At 45.8% G+C, this 17194-nt stretch overlaps 1 protein-coding gene across 1 annotated transcript in view; it reads left to right on the top strand.

Annotated features, from left to right (window-relative positions):
- The window catches only part of CSF3R (colony stimulating factor 3 receptor), a 62018-nt gene extending 46492 nt beyond the window's left edge, over positions 1–15526 (top strand). The window contains exons 12-18 of the mRNA XM_075604532.1: positions 303–482; positions 1078–1179; positions 6582–6728; positions 9805–9945; positions 10381–10477; positions 11266–11344; positions 12736–15526. Coding sequence (XP_075460647.1) covers positions 303–482; positions 1078–1179; positions 6582–6728; positions 9805–9945; positions 10381–10477; positions 11266–11344; positions 12736–13206 — 1217 coding nt within the window. The 3' untranslated portion in view covers positions 13207–15526. The remainder of the gene's footprint in view (positions 1–302; positions 483–1077; positions 1180–6581; positions 6729–9804; positions 9946–10380; positions 10478–11265; positions 11345–12735) is intronic.
- The last annotated feature ends 1668 nt before the right edge of the window (positions 15527–17194 follow it).

Raw genomic sequence — 17194 nt, 5'->3', positions numbered from 1 at the left:
AGTATAGTGTACCACAATGCCAGGGTGCTAAGAGGAAGTAACTAGTAGGCACATAAGTATCATTAGATACCTTGTAACATTGCTCACACTGCACTTAGGAGTAATAAACATGTGTATCTATAAATTTACAGCGGAATGATGCAACTACAAGTGAACACAATGTGTTTCATCGCGGCCAGCGTGAGCATGCGCCGCCCGCTCAGCGCCACCCTGGCCGAGGCCTTAGCCTAAGGAAACATTGATAAAGTGTTTCGAATTTGAGGTGCACTTTTAAGACCAGAGCCCTGTCTTATCATTTGCAGGACACCCAGCCTCTGGGATCCAGGCTTCTCCCCATGGGGATCACAGCCTTCGTATAGACTGGGAGCCGCAAGCTTCAGCCTCAGGCTATGTCCTGGAGTGGTGCAAATACTCCCAGCATCCAGACTGTGAGATCAGCTGGAAAACAGAGCCAGGAAACAGCAGTGGGTCAATCCTCCAGGGTAAGACACTAGACATGGGAAGCTAAGCATTCACTGAACAGCAGAGACGTGGAAAAGACCCATGCACGTTTGTTCACTTGGCTCACCTCATCTACCCATTTTTTTGCACTTGTTGTAAAACCTCAGACCCTATGACCTCAGATTTCTATCATATTTAGAATTGCCATACAGTATGTCTGTCCCAAGCATTTTGGAATTCCCTTCCTGTATTAGCCTCTACCACCTATATTGGGATGTTATTTCACAGAATCACCACCCTTTGGGTGAAGAAGTCCTTCCTCACATTTCCCCTGAGCCTCCCACCCTCCAGCTTCAGAGAATGACCGCTGGTTCTAGCTCTTCTCTCTCTTTGGAATATGGAATATATTGGATGTTCATATAAAATGTCAACATGCACAAAAAAAAAGGACATGACCAGTAATTCTGCAGCGTAGTACAATGTCAAACCTAATGAAACAATAGACAATAAGGTCTCTATTCCAAGAAGCTTGCAATCTAAAAGGACTGTCTGGCCCAGTGGTAGACTTAAAGAGGTTGTGCTAAATTTATAGCCACTGTAGTGCTGGGACTGACCTGACCCCTTTCTATCTGGCAGACAACATTGAACCACTGCAGCTGTACACCGTGTGGCTGTACCCTCTGTATGAAGGCAGCGTGGGGTCCCCTGTGCAGACTGAAGCTTATTCCAAACAGGGAGGTAAGTGCATGACCCCTGTGTGTAGTGTTCTGTGCCTCTGTTAACCCCTTTGTTGCTGGGAGAGGAGAGAGTACAATAAACAAAATATTGTGTATCTCTCTGTCTCTCGTACAGACATTAGATGGCAAGCTCTTTGGGGTGGGGCTCCTTTTCCTAATGTTGACTGTTGTGTTTGACGTGTGTATTCCCCTCATGCACAGTGTATTACACCCTTGTTATATTGCTGCGTCTAATGCTGCTGTGAAGCTCTATGTTCATGGATGGCGCTTAAGGTTGCCAGATGGCTTCTCCAAAAATACTGGATACAATGGTGAAAGGTGCGACACGCTCGACACGCTCGACACACACTCACACACCTTTCTCTGCTCCATGCTGTTTCCTCCTCTCCTTGGCCGCACCCCCCCCCCCTGATTGGCTGCATTACCCAGCAGCAGCCAATCAGGGTAGAGGATGCTGCCCAGCCCCCTGGCAGCAGCCCTACTCTCTCCCTGCTCTGGAAAATCCTGCGCCCCCCCCCAGCCTGTCAGGTCACTATGTCCAGAGAGGTAACATCGGTATACACATACATGTCCAGTATTACCTCTCATTTTTTACTGGACAGTGTCCAAATACAGAACAGTCAGGCTCAATACTGCACCCCTGACAACACTAACATTGGCACTATACAAATATATATATATTATATATATATATATATATATATATAATGGGGGAACTTGAAGGAAATCAGCCCCCCATATATATAATGGGGGAACTTGAAGGAAATCAGCCCCCCATTCCTCTTTATCTACAAATCAGCAAGAACTGCCATCGGTGTTTTAGAAATGATTTTTTGGCCATTTCTTTATGCAAGGATGGATTATTTATTGTATTGTATGTCTTTATTTATATAGCACCATTAATGTACATAGCGCTTCACAGCAGTAATACATGTGGTAATCAAATAAATAACAGATAATATAAATAACAGATCATGGGAATAAGTGCTTTAGACATTAAGGAAGAGGAGTCCCTGCTCCGAGGAGCTTACAGTCGAATTGGTAGGTAGGGAGAACGTACAGAGACAGTAGGAGGGAGTTCTGGTAAGTGCGTCTGCAGGGGGCCAAGCTTTATGTATCGTGTTCAGAATATCCACAGTGCTATTCATATGCTTCTTTAAGCAAGTGGGTCTTAAGGTGGATAGAGAGGGTGCTAGTCGGGTACTGAGGGGAAGGGCATTCCAGAGGTGAGGGGCAGTCAGTGAAAAGGGTTTAAGGCGGGAGAGGGCTTTAGATACAAAGGAGGTAGAAAGAAGACATCCTTGAGAAGAACGCAAGAGTCTGGATGGTGCATAACGAGAAATTAGGGCTGAGATGTAAGGAGGGGCAGAAGAGTGTAAAGCTTTAAAAGTGAGGAGAAGAATGGAGTGTGAGATGCGGGATTTGATCGGAAGCCAGGAGAGGGATTTCATGAGGTGAGATGCTGAGACAGATCTCTGGAAGAGTAGAGTGATTCTGGCAGCAGCGTTTAGGATAGATTGTAGGGGAGACAGGTGAGAGGCAGGAAGGCCGGACAGCAGGAGGTTACAGTAATCAAGACGGGAGAGAATGAGGGCCTGAGTCAGAGTTTTAGCAGTCGAGCAACAGAGGAAAGGGCGTATCTTTGTTATATTGCGGAGGAAAAAGCGACAGGTTTTAGAAATGTTTTGAATGTGAGGGGCGAATGTGAGAGAGGAGTCGAGTGTGACCCCAAGGCAGCGTGCTTGGCTACTGGGTGAATGATCGTAGTTCCAACAGTAATGTGGAAGGAGGTAGTAGGGCCAGGTTTGGGAGGAAGTATGAGGAGCTCTGTTTTAGCCATGTTGAGTTTAAGGCGGCGGAGGGCCATCCAGGATGATATAGCAGAGAGACATTCAGAAACTTTGGTTTGTACAGCAGGTGTAAGGTCGGGTGTTGAGAAATATATTTGTGTGTCGTCAGCATAGAGGTGATAATTAAACCCAAAAGATGTTATTAGGTCACCTAGAGAGAGTGTACACAGAGAAAAGAGAAGAGGTCCCAGGACAGAGCTCTGGGGTACCCCCACAGAGAGATCAATAGAGGAGGAGGAGGTGTTAGCAGAAGAGACACTGAAAGTACGGTGGGAGAGGTAGGATGAGATCCAAGACAGAGCTTTGTTCCGAATGCCAAGAGTATGGAGAATGTGAAGGAGAAGAGGGTGGTCCACGGTGTCAAATGCTGCAGAGAGGTCGAGTAATATGACCAGAGTGTAATGACCTCTGTCTTTGGCAGCATGGAGGTCGTCAGTTATTTTAGTGAGGGCTGTTTCCGTGGAGTGAGCAGTGCGGAAGCCAGATTGTAGAGGGTCTAGGAGAGAATAGGTGTTGAGAAAATGGAGCAAGCGAGAGAATACAAGATGTTCAAGGAGTTTAGAGGCAAAAGGCAGGAGGGAGACAGGTCGATAGTTAGAAAGACAGGTAGGGTCAAGCTTGCTGTTTTTGAGTAATGGTATGACTGTTGCATGTTTGAAGGAGGATGGAAAGGTTCCAGAGCAGAGGGAGGAGTTAAAAATGTTCGTGAGCGTAGGGATTATAGTAGGAGCAAGAGGTTTCAGGAGATGGGAGGGAATGGGGTCAAGAGGGCAAGTGGTAGAGGGAGAAGAGGCGATCAACAGCGACACATCCTCCTCTGAGACAGTGGAAAAAGAGTCAAGGAAGGCAGGAGGAGAGTTAGGAAGAGGTGTAGGATGGGAGGAAGAAACAGAGGGGATGTTCTGACGTATGGATTCCACCTTTTCCTTAAAATAGTCAGCAAAGTCTTGAGCGGAGATGGAAGAAGGAGAAGCCGCTGAGGGTGGTTTGAGTAGAGTATCAAAGACAGAGGACAGTCAGCGTGGGTTAGACTTGTGCATGTTGATTAGTGAAGAAAAGTAGGCTTGTTTAGCTTGTGAAATGGCAGAGTTGAAACAGGACAGCATAAATTTGTAGTGAAGGACGTCTGCGAGAGTATGAGATTTCTTCCTGAGGCGTTCAGAGGAACGAGTGGAGGAACGCAGCATGCGCGTGTGGGAATTTAACCAGGGTCTAGGGTTAAAAGGGCGAGTGCGGCAGAGAGAAAGCGGGGCATGTAGATCAAGAGAGGAGGACAAGACAGAGTTGTAGTTCCTGACCAGGTTGTCAGGGTCTGTAGCAGAGCTTAGAGAGGAGAGGGAGGAGTGTAACGTGGACTCAAAGTCAGGTAAGTGAATAGAGTGCAGGTTTCTGCAAAACCGGGGGGTAGATGGAGGTGGAGAAGGGGAGATGCGAGATAAAGAGAATGAGATGAGGTGATGGTCAGAGAGAGGAAAAGGGGAAATGGAGAAATCAGAGAGAGAGAAGTTTTTAGTGAAAAACAGGTCTAAGTAGTGGCCATCCTTGTGGGTGCTGGCTGCAGTCCACTGTCTAGATCAGGGGTGCGCAAACCGGGGGGCGCAAGATTTTTTTTTGGGGGGGGGGGGCAGGGCGGTTGCAGAGGCTTCGTGCTCTTCCCCCAAGGCATTTAAATTAATGCCAGGGGGTTGCGTGAGGCCTCTGCAACGTCCCTTACCTTGTCTTCAGCGAAGCATCGCCATGGCAACATGGCGGCAAATGACGCTGCGGCGTCACGTGATGTCACGTGACCCTGCAGCGTCATTTGATGCTGAAGACAAGGTAAGGAGGGGGCGCGAGGAGGTAGGGAGAGCAAGCAGTGAGGTGCAGCGGGGAAAGTTTGTGCACCCCTGGTCTAGATATCAAATAATTTGTCTTTGCCTATGTGAAGAGGGATAGAGATGGATAGATCAATAGGCAGATAGATGAGTGTGTGTGTGTGTGTGTATATATTTATTTATTTATAAAATATTTTACCAGGAAGTAATACATTGAGAGTTACCTCTCGTTTTCAAGTATGTCATGGGCACAGAGTAAAACAAATAATACATGGTTACAAATACAGTTACATAAATGAACAGGATATACATTATATACAAGAGATTGCGTGCATAGTTAAAGAAAATATATATAGATTGTGTCTCCCCTACAATCTATCTTTAACGCTGCTGCCAGAATCACTCTACTCTTTCCTAAATCTGTCTCAGCGTCTCCCCTGCTCAAATCACTCTCCTGGCTTCCTTTCAAATCCCGCATCTCGCACTCAATTCTCCTTCTCGCTTTTAAAGCTTTACACTCTTCTGTCCCTCCTTATATCTCAGCCCTAATTTCTCGCTATGCACCATCCCGACTCTTGCGTTCTGCTCAAGGATGTCTTCTCTCTACCCCCTTTGTATCTAAAGCCCTCTCCTGCCTAAAACCCTTTTCACTGACTGCCCCACACCTCTGGAATGCCCTTCCCCTCAATGCCTGACTAGCATCCTCTCTATCCACCTTTAAGACCCACCTTAAGACACACTTACTTAAAGAAGCATATGAGTAGCATCGTGGCTAATACTATACACATGATACCTAAAGCTTGGCCCCCTGCAGACGCACTTACCAGAATTCACTCCTACTGTCTCTGTATGTTCCTCCTACCAATTAGATTGTGAGCTCTTCGGAGCAGGGACTCCTCTTCCACATTTGTTACCTTTATGTCTGATGCCCATGATCTGTTATTTTTACTATTTGTTAGTTATATGATTGTCACATGTATTACTGCTGTGAAGCGCTATGTACATTAATGGCGCTATATAAATAAAGGATATACATACATAACACCGTTCTCACCCAGCAATTCCCTCCATGCTGGCATAGCATACCGTAGCAAAACCTCGTATATAGACAAATAGGAACGCAATAGTGTATTAAAGTTTTACAGTACTTATAAATAACACACAACACAGAGAGATAGATAGATAGATAGATAGATAGATAGATAGATAGATAGATAGATAGATAGATAGATAGATAGATAGATAGATAGATAGATAGATAGATAGATAGAGTAGATAGATAGATAGATAGATAGATAGATAGATAGATAGATAGATAGATAGATAGATAGATAGATAGATACAATAGATAGATAGATAGATACAATAGATAGATAGATAGATAGATAGATAGATAGATAGATAGATAGATAGATAGATAGATAGATAGATAGATAGATAGATAGATACAATAGATAGATAGATAGATAGATAGATAGATAGATAGATAGATAGATAGATAGATAGATAGATAGATAGATAGATAGATAGATAGATAGATAGATAGATAGTTATTCAATAAACTGTGATAGTGCCAATCAGGGCACTATTGCATGCAAACTTCCATTGACTTAAGTAGGGGTTTCCGTGCAATGGTGCCTCAAGAGGCACTAGCACAGATTAATTAAAAAAAAAACATAGAGATGGGATAGATATAATATGATAACCTGCCTGTCGATTGCTGATTCGAACATCTGCAGCTCCAGCTTTCTCCCCCAAACTCACGCTAAGGAGTGTCAGCAAGTCACAGGCAGAGTTAGCCTGGGAGCCGGTTCCTTTGGAGAGACGTCATGGGTTCATCACCAGCTACACTGTCTTCTGGGCTGACGAGACGGGAAAAGAACATTGTAAGTGACCAAAGTGTACGACTCAGGCTCTGTATGAATAATATGCAGAGCCTCTCGGCTCCCGGGTTCTGTATGAATGATATGCAGAGCCTCTCGGCTCCCGGGTTCTGTATGAATGATATGCAGAGCCTCTCGGCTCCCGGGTTCTGTATGAATGATATGCAGAGCCTCTCGGCTCCCGGGCTATGTATGAATGATATGCAGAGCCTCTCGGCTCCCGGGTTCTGTATGAATGATATGCAGAGCCTCTCGGCTCCCAGGTTCTGTATGAATGATATGCAGAGCCTCTCGGCTCCCGGGCTCTGTATGAATGATATGCAGATCCTCTCGGCTCCCGGGTTCTGTATGAATGATATGCAGAGCCTTTCGGCTCCCGGGCTCTGTATGAATGATATGCAGAGCCTCTCGGCTCCCGGGTTCTGTATGAATAATATGCAGAGCCTCTCAGCTCCCGGGCTCTGTATGAATGATATGCAGAGCCTCTCGGCTCCCGGGCTCTGTATGAATGATATGCAGAGCCTCTCGGCTCCCGGGCTCTGTATGAATGATATGCAGAGCCTCTCGGCTCCCGGGTTCTGTATGAATAATATGCAGAGCCTCTCAGCTCCCAGGTTCTGTATGAATGATATGCAGAGCCTCTCGGCTCCCGGGCTCTGTATGAATGATATGCAGAGCCTCTCGGCTCCCGGGTTCTGTATGAATGATATGCAGAGCCTTTCGGCTCCCGGGCTCTGTATGAATGATATGCAGAGCCTCTCGGCTCCCGGGTTCTGTATGAATAATATGCAGAGCCTCTCAGCTCCCGGGCTCTGTATGAATGACATGCAGAGCCTCTCGGCTCCCGGGCTCTGTATGAATGATATGCAGAGCCTCTCGGCTCCCGGGCTCTGTATGAATGATATGCAGAGCCTCTCGGCTCCCGGGTTCTGTATGAATGATATGCAGAGCCTCTCGGCTCCCAGGTTCTGTATGAATGATATGCAGAGCCTCTCGGCTCCCGGGCTCTGTATGAATGATATGCAGAGCCTCTCAGCTCTCGGGCTCTGTATGAATGATATGCAGAGCCTCTCAGCTCCCAGGCTCTGTATGAATGATATGCAGAGCCCCTCGGCTCCCAGGTTCTGTATGAATGATATGCAGAGCCTCTCAGCTCCCGGGCTCTGTATGAATGATATGCAGAGCCTCTCGGCTCCCAGGCTCCGTATGAATGATATGCAGAGCTTCTCGGCTCCCGGGTTCTGTATGAATGATATGCAGAGCTTCTCAGCTCCCGGGCTCTGTATGAATGTTATGCAGAGCCTCTCGGCTCCCGGGCTCTGTATGAATGATATGCAGAGCCTCTCGGCTCCCGGGCTCTGTATGAATGATATGCAGAGCCTCTCGGCTCCCGGGCTCTGTATGAATGATATGCAGAGCCTCTCGGCTCCCGGGTTCTGTATGAATGATATGCAGAGCCTCTCGGCTCCCAGGTTCTGTATGAATAATATGCAGAGCCTCTCGGCTCCCGGGCTCTGTATGAATGATATGCAGAGCCTCTCGGCTCCCGGGCTCTGTATGAATGATATGCAGAGCCTCTCGGCTCCCGGGTTCTGTATGAATGATATGCAGAGCCTCTCAGCTCCTGGGCTCTGTATGAATGATATGCAGAGCCTCTCAGCTCCCGGGTTCTGTATGAATGATATGCAGAGCCTCTCGGCTCCCGGGTTCTGTATGAATGATATGCAGAGCCTCTCGGCTCCCGGGTTCTGTATGAATGATATGCAGAGCCTCTCGGCTCCCGGGTTCTGTATGAATGATATGCAGAGCCTCTCGGCTCCCGGGCTCTGTATGAATGATATGCAGAACCTCTCGGCTCCCGGGCTCTGTATGAATGATATGCAGAGCCTCTCGGCTCCCGGGCTCTGTATGAATGATATGCAGAGCCTCTCAGCTCCCGGGCTCTGTATGAATGATATGCAGAGCCTCTCAGCTCCCGGGCTCTGTATGAATGATATGCAGAGCCTCTCAGCTCCCGGGTTCTGTATGAATGATATACAGAGCCTCTCGGCTCCCAGGCTCTGTATGAATGATATGCAGAGCCTCTCAGCTCCCGGGTTCTGTATGAATGATATGCAGAGCCTCTCGGCTCCCAGGCTCTGTATGAATGATATGCAGAGCCTCTCGGCTCCCGGGCTCTGTATGAATGATATGCAGAGCCTCTTGGCTCCCGGGTTCTGTATGAATGATATGCAGAGCCTCTCGGCTCCCAGGCTCTGTATGAATGATATGCAGAGCCTCTCAGCTCCCAGGCTCTGTATGAATGATATGCAGAGCTTCTCAGCTCCCGGGCTCTGTATGAATGATATGCAGAGCCTCTCAGCTCCCGGGCTCTGTATGAATGATATGCAGAGCCTCTCAGCTCCCAGGCTCTGTATGAATGATATGCAGAGCTTCTCAGCTCCCGGGCTCTGTATGAATGATATGCAGAGCCTCTCAGCTCCCAGGTTCTGTATGAATAATATGCAGAGCCTCTCAGCTCCCGGGCTCTGTATGAATGATATGCAGAGCCTCTCGGCTCCCGGGTTCTGTATGAATGATATGCAGAGCCTCTCGGCTCCCTGGTTCTGTATGAATGATATGCAGAGCCTCTCGGCTCCCGGGTTCTGTATGAATGACATGCAGAGCCTCTCGGCTCCTGGGTTCTGTATGAATGATATGCAGAGCTTCTCGGCTCCCGGGCTCTGTATGAATGATATGCAGAGCTTCTCGGCTCCTGGGCTCTGTATGAATGATATGCAGAGCCTCTCGGCTCCTGGGCTCTGTATGAATGATATGCAGAGCCTCTCGGCTGCAGGGCTCTGTATGAATGATATGCAGAGCTTCACCAGCTTCTGGGCTCTGTATGAATGATATGCAGAGCCTCTCGGCTCCCGGGTTCTGTATGAATGATATGCAGAGCCTCTCGGCTCCCGGGCTCTGTATGAATGACATGCAGAGCCTCTCGGCTCCCGGGCTCTGTATGAATGACATGCAGAGCTCTTTGCTCAACCTCATGCTGCTTTAAGTCTGAGTGACACAGGCACCTTGTCTCCTATAGATGCAGCTCTGAATGGCTCATCAAGAAAGTTTGTGATCAGGAACCTGCATCCTTTCAGCACCTACAAAGTGCTCCTTGGAAGCTTCACGGCTGGTGGGAGCGTGAATGGAACAGTTTTGATGCTGCATACGACTCTACTGGGTGAGAGAGGGAAAGAGAAAGAGGGAGGGAGAGGTAGGAGAGAGCGTGAGCAAGGGGAGGAGAGAGAAAGTAGGGGAGAGAAAAAGGAGGTAGATGGAGATTGATTAATGACTGCAGTAGAGATGAAGGGTCAGTGGGATGGTACAGTATAATGCTGCATAACACTGTATTGGGTAAGAGAGAGAGAAAGTCAGGGAGATAGAGCAGCGGAGAGAGAAAGGTGAGGGATAAAGGTAGCACCAGTTATACGGTTGTAATGATTGATAGTGGGAGAGAGACAGAGGGTGAGGGAGTTAAGGGAGAGAGGTAGAAACTGGAAAGTGAGAGAGATGTGGAGAACCGGAGGAGGAGACATGTAAATAGGAACAGAGAAAAGTGAGAGTGAGAGCTCCTATATTAATGCTGCACTTTGGGTGGGGTTGGCTTCTCTTCCAGATGAGGTGGAGATCCACATGCTGCTCATTGCTTTGTGTCTGGCCTGTGCCTTGGCGATAATAGCTGTGTTCACCTTGTGCCTAAGGAAACATGCCAGGTAAATCCTGGGGTAGTGTAAGGGGTAAAATGATAGCACAATGATGTATTGGATCATGTCCCTGGGGGCTGTGTGCCTTAAAGACCCCCATCTGGCAACAAAGGGGTTATAGCATACTAGCGCTGGAGATAGTATCACAGCAATACTAGCAGGTGCTGGCACTCCTAAATCCCAATCCAATAGTAGATAGCCAACGATAAATAGTGTTACTGAATTCAGTTGAAATGTGGTTTGTTAGACCTCAACGTTTAGGTCTAAACACAGTCAACATTTCCAATCCATATAACTCCCCTTATTGCTCCATATAACCAGTCCCTATAACTCCTCCTATCGCTCCATATAAACTCTTCCTATAACTCCTTCTATCACTCTTATAACCGCTCCTTATACTCCTATTGCTCCATATAACCGCTCTCTATAACTCCTCCTATTGCTCCATATAACCGCTCCCTATAACTCCTCCTATTGCTCCATATAACCGCTCTCTATAACTCCTCCTATTGCTCCATATAACCGCTCTCTATAACTCCTCCTATCGCTCCATATAAACTCTTCCTATAACTCCTTCTATCACTCTTATAACCGCTCCTTATACTCCTATTGCTCCATATAACCGCTCTCTATAACTCCTCCTATTGCTCCATATAACCGCTCTCTATAACTCCTCCTATTGCTCCATATAACCCCTCCCTATAACTCCTCCTATTGCTCCATATAACCTCTCCCTATAACTCCTCCTCTTACTCCATACACCACCCTGTACTTTACCTTTGTTCTGCGCTCCACAGAATGAAGAGACATTTCTGGCCCAGTGTCCCAGACCCAGCCAACAGCAGTTTGGGGCGGTGGAGCCCTACGTTACAAGAGGTAACAACAGCGCTGACAGTCTGGTGCTTTTACATTTATTCAGATACATAGGGGGATATATGTATTGTTAAAACAGGTACAATCTGTCATTGTGACTGCGTCACTTTGTATCAATGTGCATTGCTCCAACTTTAAAACAGAGACGAACTTTAGGTTTATAAAAAAAAAAAGAAAGTAGTGTTCACTAAGTAAAAAAAATGGTACCTTTGATCAATCATCATATTTACAAAATATCTACACCCCACTAAAGTACTGAGGGGTGGAACCTCTGGAAAGTGGAACTTAATTAACTTAACTGAATATGCAATTTAAATTAACCTAATTAAAAAAACAGCCAGCAGTTCATAGAAAGCAAAACCTCTAAAGTTTAGAGTCTAAACCCCCCCAAACCAATTAACAAAAATGATCAAAATGAATGTATTGTATCTGTTCCCCATGATTAATTTATTTAAAAACTCCCATACCCACAGGTTGATTCAGTTGATTGAAAAAAATTATACCCATAACATACAATTCATACATAAAAAAATGTACGTTAATAAAACTTGATCATATTAACAAAACGGTATTATAACAGTCCCACAAACACAATATTAGAGCCTAAAGCAGTGGGTGTTAAATCCTAAAGTGCTGTTTAACATGTGCTGATAACTATTGAGGCTTGAATTTTGTCCCCACACCCATAAATTCCATTCAGTATGTGCATCAATACAATCCACACACTGACAAGTAATTAGCCAATTTGCCGATCGATCCGTTCTCCCATGATCGATCGGCGAAGATTCGGCACGGGGATTCACTAAATGGCTTTCAGTGCTGCAGACGAGTACCCAAGATGCAAATTTCTGTGGGGAATATCATGGAACCAGGCAGTCACTAGATACAATTGGTTCACTGCTACAGAAAGGGCAGGGCTCAAAAAGGGGTGTGTCAGAATCTGTTTCAGAAAAGGAAGGGGGTGTGACTTTGTAAATGATTGCTATGCGAACCAAAAATGCTCGTTACATTATAATACATTAAAAATGTCTTTAAAAATTGTTTTTAAAAAAATGCTACAAGTATTTTGTCATTGTACAGAACTGATTTATTATTTTTTTTAAAACACACACACATAGGATATTACTTGAACTGCAGCCTTAAGTCCTCCAATGAAAATGAAATGATAAAAGCTTTAACATGTGAAAGTAGTGAAAGACAATTCTCTAATGGGTTTCCTCTGAAGAGAGTCATAAGTCATGGCACCTGCAATAGGGCCGTGACCTCTTTCATAAGTTCTTTTTGCACAGGGAAAAGTTGAGACAGTTCATGAGACTGGACCACCGATGCGTTTTGCTCCCCTAGGGCGAGGAACTTCTTACCGACTAACCAAATCAATGGTTTTCCTTCTGTAGAACCCCAAGATGGCTTTTAACATCAAAGACGTTAGTCAGATGATCACGAGCGATGTGACAATTTTGGAGGGGTGGACAGAGAAGAAGCTGCCCCTTGCAGACCCCCCCAAACGCTTCCCCATCATCCAGAAGGGTTATTTTCAAGAGCACAGCGTACAGCCCCTCTCTACCACCCATGACATTGCTTCGCTAAGGTCCTACATCAATGTTGCAGACACTGTCCAGTACGCCAAGGTGATTACAGGAGGCTACCGTGGGCAGAGCCCCCCGTCTTCCCTATACCTGAGGTCTGACTCCACACAGCCCCTGCTCTGCGACATGACCCCCAGCCCCAAACGTTACGAGAACATGTGGTTTCACGAGACCAATCAGGATGACAGTGTCTTCTTGGTCGGAGAGGAGACCCTGAGTGAGTTCCCACTCCTGCAGGGGCTGAAGATCCAGGAGGAAGGAGAGTCACTCAGCTTCTAGGGTAGAAAGTGAGTGACCTCAGAGAGATATAAGGTCAACAACCCACGGCAATGTATTGGGTGTTTTAAGGATGAGTTTATTTTAAAGTAACAAGCCCCTCTCCCCCTCCAAAAAGATCCATTGCAGCAAATACCCACTACTTTTTGAGATAGTAACCAGAGGTGTCTGTAACTTACTGCAGCGCCATGCGTTGCCGGTCCCCACGGCAGCTACAGGGTTAAATTAATCAGGAAACTAAATCCCGACAATGGATACAAAATTATTCTTGTCCGGTGGGTGATACCCTTAATATCTCCTGTAGTTACCTCTCTTAGGCCGCGCTTATAGTGCTGGCGACGGCAACCGATGCCGTCGCCACCAGCGAAAGTTGTAATTGGATTTTCCGCGACTGTCGCCAATGACGTCACCAAAGGGGGCGGACCGCGGTCTCTCATTGGTTTAGAGACAGTCACATTTGGCGACTGTCTCTAAAAAATCAAATGGACCCGGCTTCCAATTTTTTTGCCGTGCCGTCGCGCTTACTACAAGCGCTGGCGACTGAGTCAATTTATTTGTTTTCGAGCAACGTCGCGTCTCCCGGCACTATAAGCGCAGCCTTAGCTTTACACATTACACGGGGTATTATTGCCATGACCTCACTATGTGTATATATAACTTCAAAGAGATGTGTCACACGTAAACTGCTTTCTGTTTAACACTCTCATTTTCACTCGGTGGCTTAAAAAAAAAACAAAAAAAGTAGTGATCCTGTGTGTATACTATAGATTCTAGATGTGTTTAACATCAGGGGGAAAACACTCTGCCTTTTTTTTTTTTTTTTTTTTAAATGGTTTAAACGATATCTACACTTTAAAAGATGAAAAAGGTGGAGGCCCCCCTAAAATAATGACATTTTTCTTAAAATAGAAAATGGAGCTGTTGGTAAAAATGAAGTGGTACTTTGCGGATGGTAAATTCAAATGTTTAGAAACATTTAGTAATCTATACCTATAAATAACCAGGCCTCATACTAGAAATAAAAGAAGTGGCCACAAGGTGGCGCCCGGAATCCAATATACCTCAACCCCATGAAAGTAAAAACACAATTCAAGGTGCATTAAAAAATGATGCATCTTCCTGAAGGAACCTTCCGGTCCCGGCTGCTTAAATCTCAGCAAAATTATCAGCAAGACCCCGAAAAAATGTTTGTTTTTTTACCATACCTAAAATGGGAGAGGGTGTCCATCAGAGGGGACGCATGGCCCCCCACCTCCAGGGATGACCCCATGACCAGTAAAACAGGTTTGTTGTACTTTCCATAAACAAAAATGATAAATATGGCCACGGGGTCAACAATAGAAAGTTGCGATGTTCTCTCCCAGTGACAGTGCAACTTTCTGTCGGTCGTCGGAGGCAGCCCCGACAATGCGTTTCGCCTGATGGCTTTGTCAGCCCGATGAAGCCATCGGGCGAAACGCGTAGAGTTGCAGAGCCTGTCATCACCTGATGACGTGGGAGAGGTGTTTTGGAGGTCGGCAGTGAAGTAACAGCAAATCAGCCACAAACATCGTGAGGCACGAGACCCGTGATGTCACCAACCAGGAAGTGACTGCCTAGTGAGCAAGCCAGCGCTCCTATGTGTCCTTCCAATACACGGAGCAGGGAAAGGCTAAAATGGACACTCTGAGGGACCACCAATGCCAAAGAACCCCATACAAAGTCTGCATTCTGAGTTGTAAATGTGAGCTTACATTTTAAAACGCTGTTCTTTGACCCAATATACTTTTATGATCTGCACCATTGGATTGGTTTGTCTTCTAATTTCTATGATCCTGGGAGGAAGACTGAAACTCCTGGCAAAAACACGAAAGAATTTTAAGCAGCATAGGGTTTAATATCATCTTTTATTCACATATCACTTGAATTTATGCATTTGGAGTATTCACTCAACTCACATAATGCACAAAATCTGCACTTACTCATTTGAGCGCTCCCCAAGTTTTTCTATCATTTGTGTTTTGGCCACTTTTTTACATTTGTACATAACCCCCAAATGTTACTATTTTGCACATTACATTTATAAACACGCTAAACTCTGAATAATGTCCACATACAATTATCTTGATATACATTATTTTGTTGTAATTTTTAAGTTCTCACGTTTTCGATGTACAGTATTACACGTTGTCACAGTTAAGCATGTATCTGTAATGTTGTGTATATTTGTGTTGCGCTGGCGTGATCTTTGTATCTTTAAGCTAAATGCCTTTATGATACTTTATATGTATACTCTAGATGTGGTGTATTTACTGTTTATTGATAATAAAGATCCGTGTCTGTCTGTCTGTGTCGGTCTCTGTACTTTGAAGTGTTAACATGGATCAATGTACATGGAGAGCTGTTACAGTTAATCCTGAGCAGAGGGGATGCAATGCACAGCAGTGAGTGAGACTCACTATAAATCAGTGGGACACCCTAGCAAAGAAGGGTGGGTGGCCGTGTTGGAAGAAAGGAACATGTAGTAATGGGAGAGGGAGTGGGTGATATGATACAGCCATTTGGAGTAAAATGATCAAATATGCCTCATCCAGGGTGAGAGTGCGCTGTGCGATTAATCACATTATGTCAATGTGCCTGTGAGCGTTCCATGGTGAGCAGCTTGAGGAGACAAATTATTTTGTATTTGTCGCCCGATGACCTGGTTACGTGAACGGTTCGCCCAACGAGGGCGAACCAGCTCTGTGATGTCATGATCATCCCCCCACACCCCCAAAATGCCCCCCGCGTGCGCAAGAGCACATTTCTAATGGCAGGAATCGCCCCCGCTTCATCAGGGCGTGACGTCACGGCGTTCGAGAGTGAGCGCACGCGCATCCAGCATGGACAAGGCCTTAGGAGTGAGTGTCACTCAGCGGGCAGGGTTGCTCAATGGAAGGAAGGGCTGTGAGTACAGACGCTGACACTGAAGACAATGACACTGAGTTTGAAGCAGGGGAACCTGGTTCAATCCCCGGTGTCGGCTCCTTGTGACCTTGGGCACGTCACTTTATCTCCCTGTGCCTCAGGCACCAAACACATAGATCGTAAGCTCTATGGGGCAGGGACTGTGTCTGTAAAAATGTGCTGAGTACTGCGCACTATACTGTAATTGTGATGCGCTTTGAGTCCCATTGGGAGAAAAGCTCTATATGAAATAAAGTTATTATTAAGTCATGCTCATTGATTAGCATTGAGTGTCATTCATTAGAGGGGAGTGCTGATCATCTGGAGTCAGACTCATTAATTAGGAGTGTCACTCAGGTCAGTACTGGGACTGCCTAGTAATGTGTGAGAATTGATACAAAGTAATTTGCAGGGAGTGAGACTCACTCCCAAATAATGAGTCTGACTCCAAATGATCAGCACTGCCATATATTAAGTGACACTCAATCCTAATGAATGAGTCTGAGTTCAGATGATTAGCACTCATCTGAGTGACAGTCGCTGCTAATTAATTAGTGTGCCAACCAATGATCAGCACTGCCTTCTAATGAATGACACTCCCTCCTAATTAATGAATCTACCTCCAGAAAATCAGCACTGCACTCTCTGTGTGACACTCAATGCTAATTAATGAGTCTGACGTCAAATGATTAAGACTGCCCTCCGAGTATCACTCCTAATGAATAAATCTGACTCCAGATTATCAGCAATGCCCTCTGAGTGACACCAACTCCTAATTAATGAGTCTGCCGCCAGACTATCAGCACTCTCCTCTGAGTGACACTCACTCTTAATTAGTCTGACTTAAAATGATCAGCACTCTCCTCTGAGTGACACTCACTCTTAATTAGTCTGACTTAAAATGATCACCACTCCCCTCTAATGGGTGACACGCACTCCTAGTTAATGAGTTTGACTTCAAATAATCAGCACTGCCCTCTGAGTGCCCTCATTCCTAACTAAGTCTGACCCCAGATGATCAGCAGTGACCTCTGAGTGACATTCATTCCTAATTAATGAGTCTGAC

The sequence above is a fragment of the Ascaphus truei genome, chromosome 6 (genome assembly GCF_040206685.1).
Source record: "Ascaphus truei isolate aAscTru1 chromosome 6, aAscTru1.hap1, whole genome shotgun sequence".
Taxonomy (NCBI): Eukaryota; Metazoa; Chordata; class Amphibia; order Anura; family Ascaphidae; genus Ascaphus; species Ascaphus truei.
The sequence above is the reverse complement of the archived record's forward strand: the minus strand, read 5'-3'. Positions and strand labels throughout refer to the sequence as shown.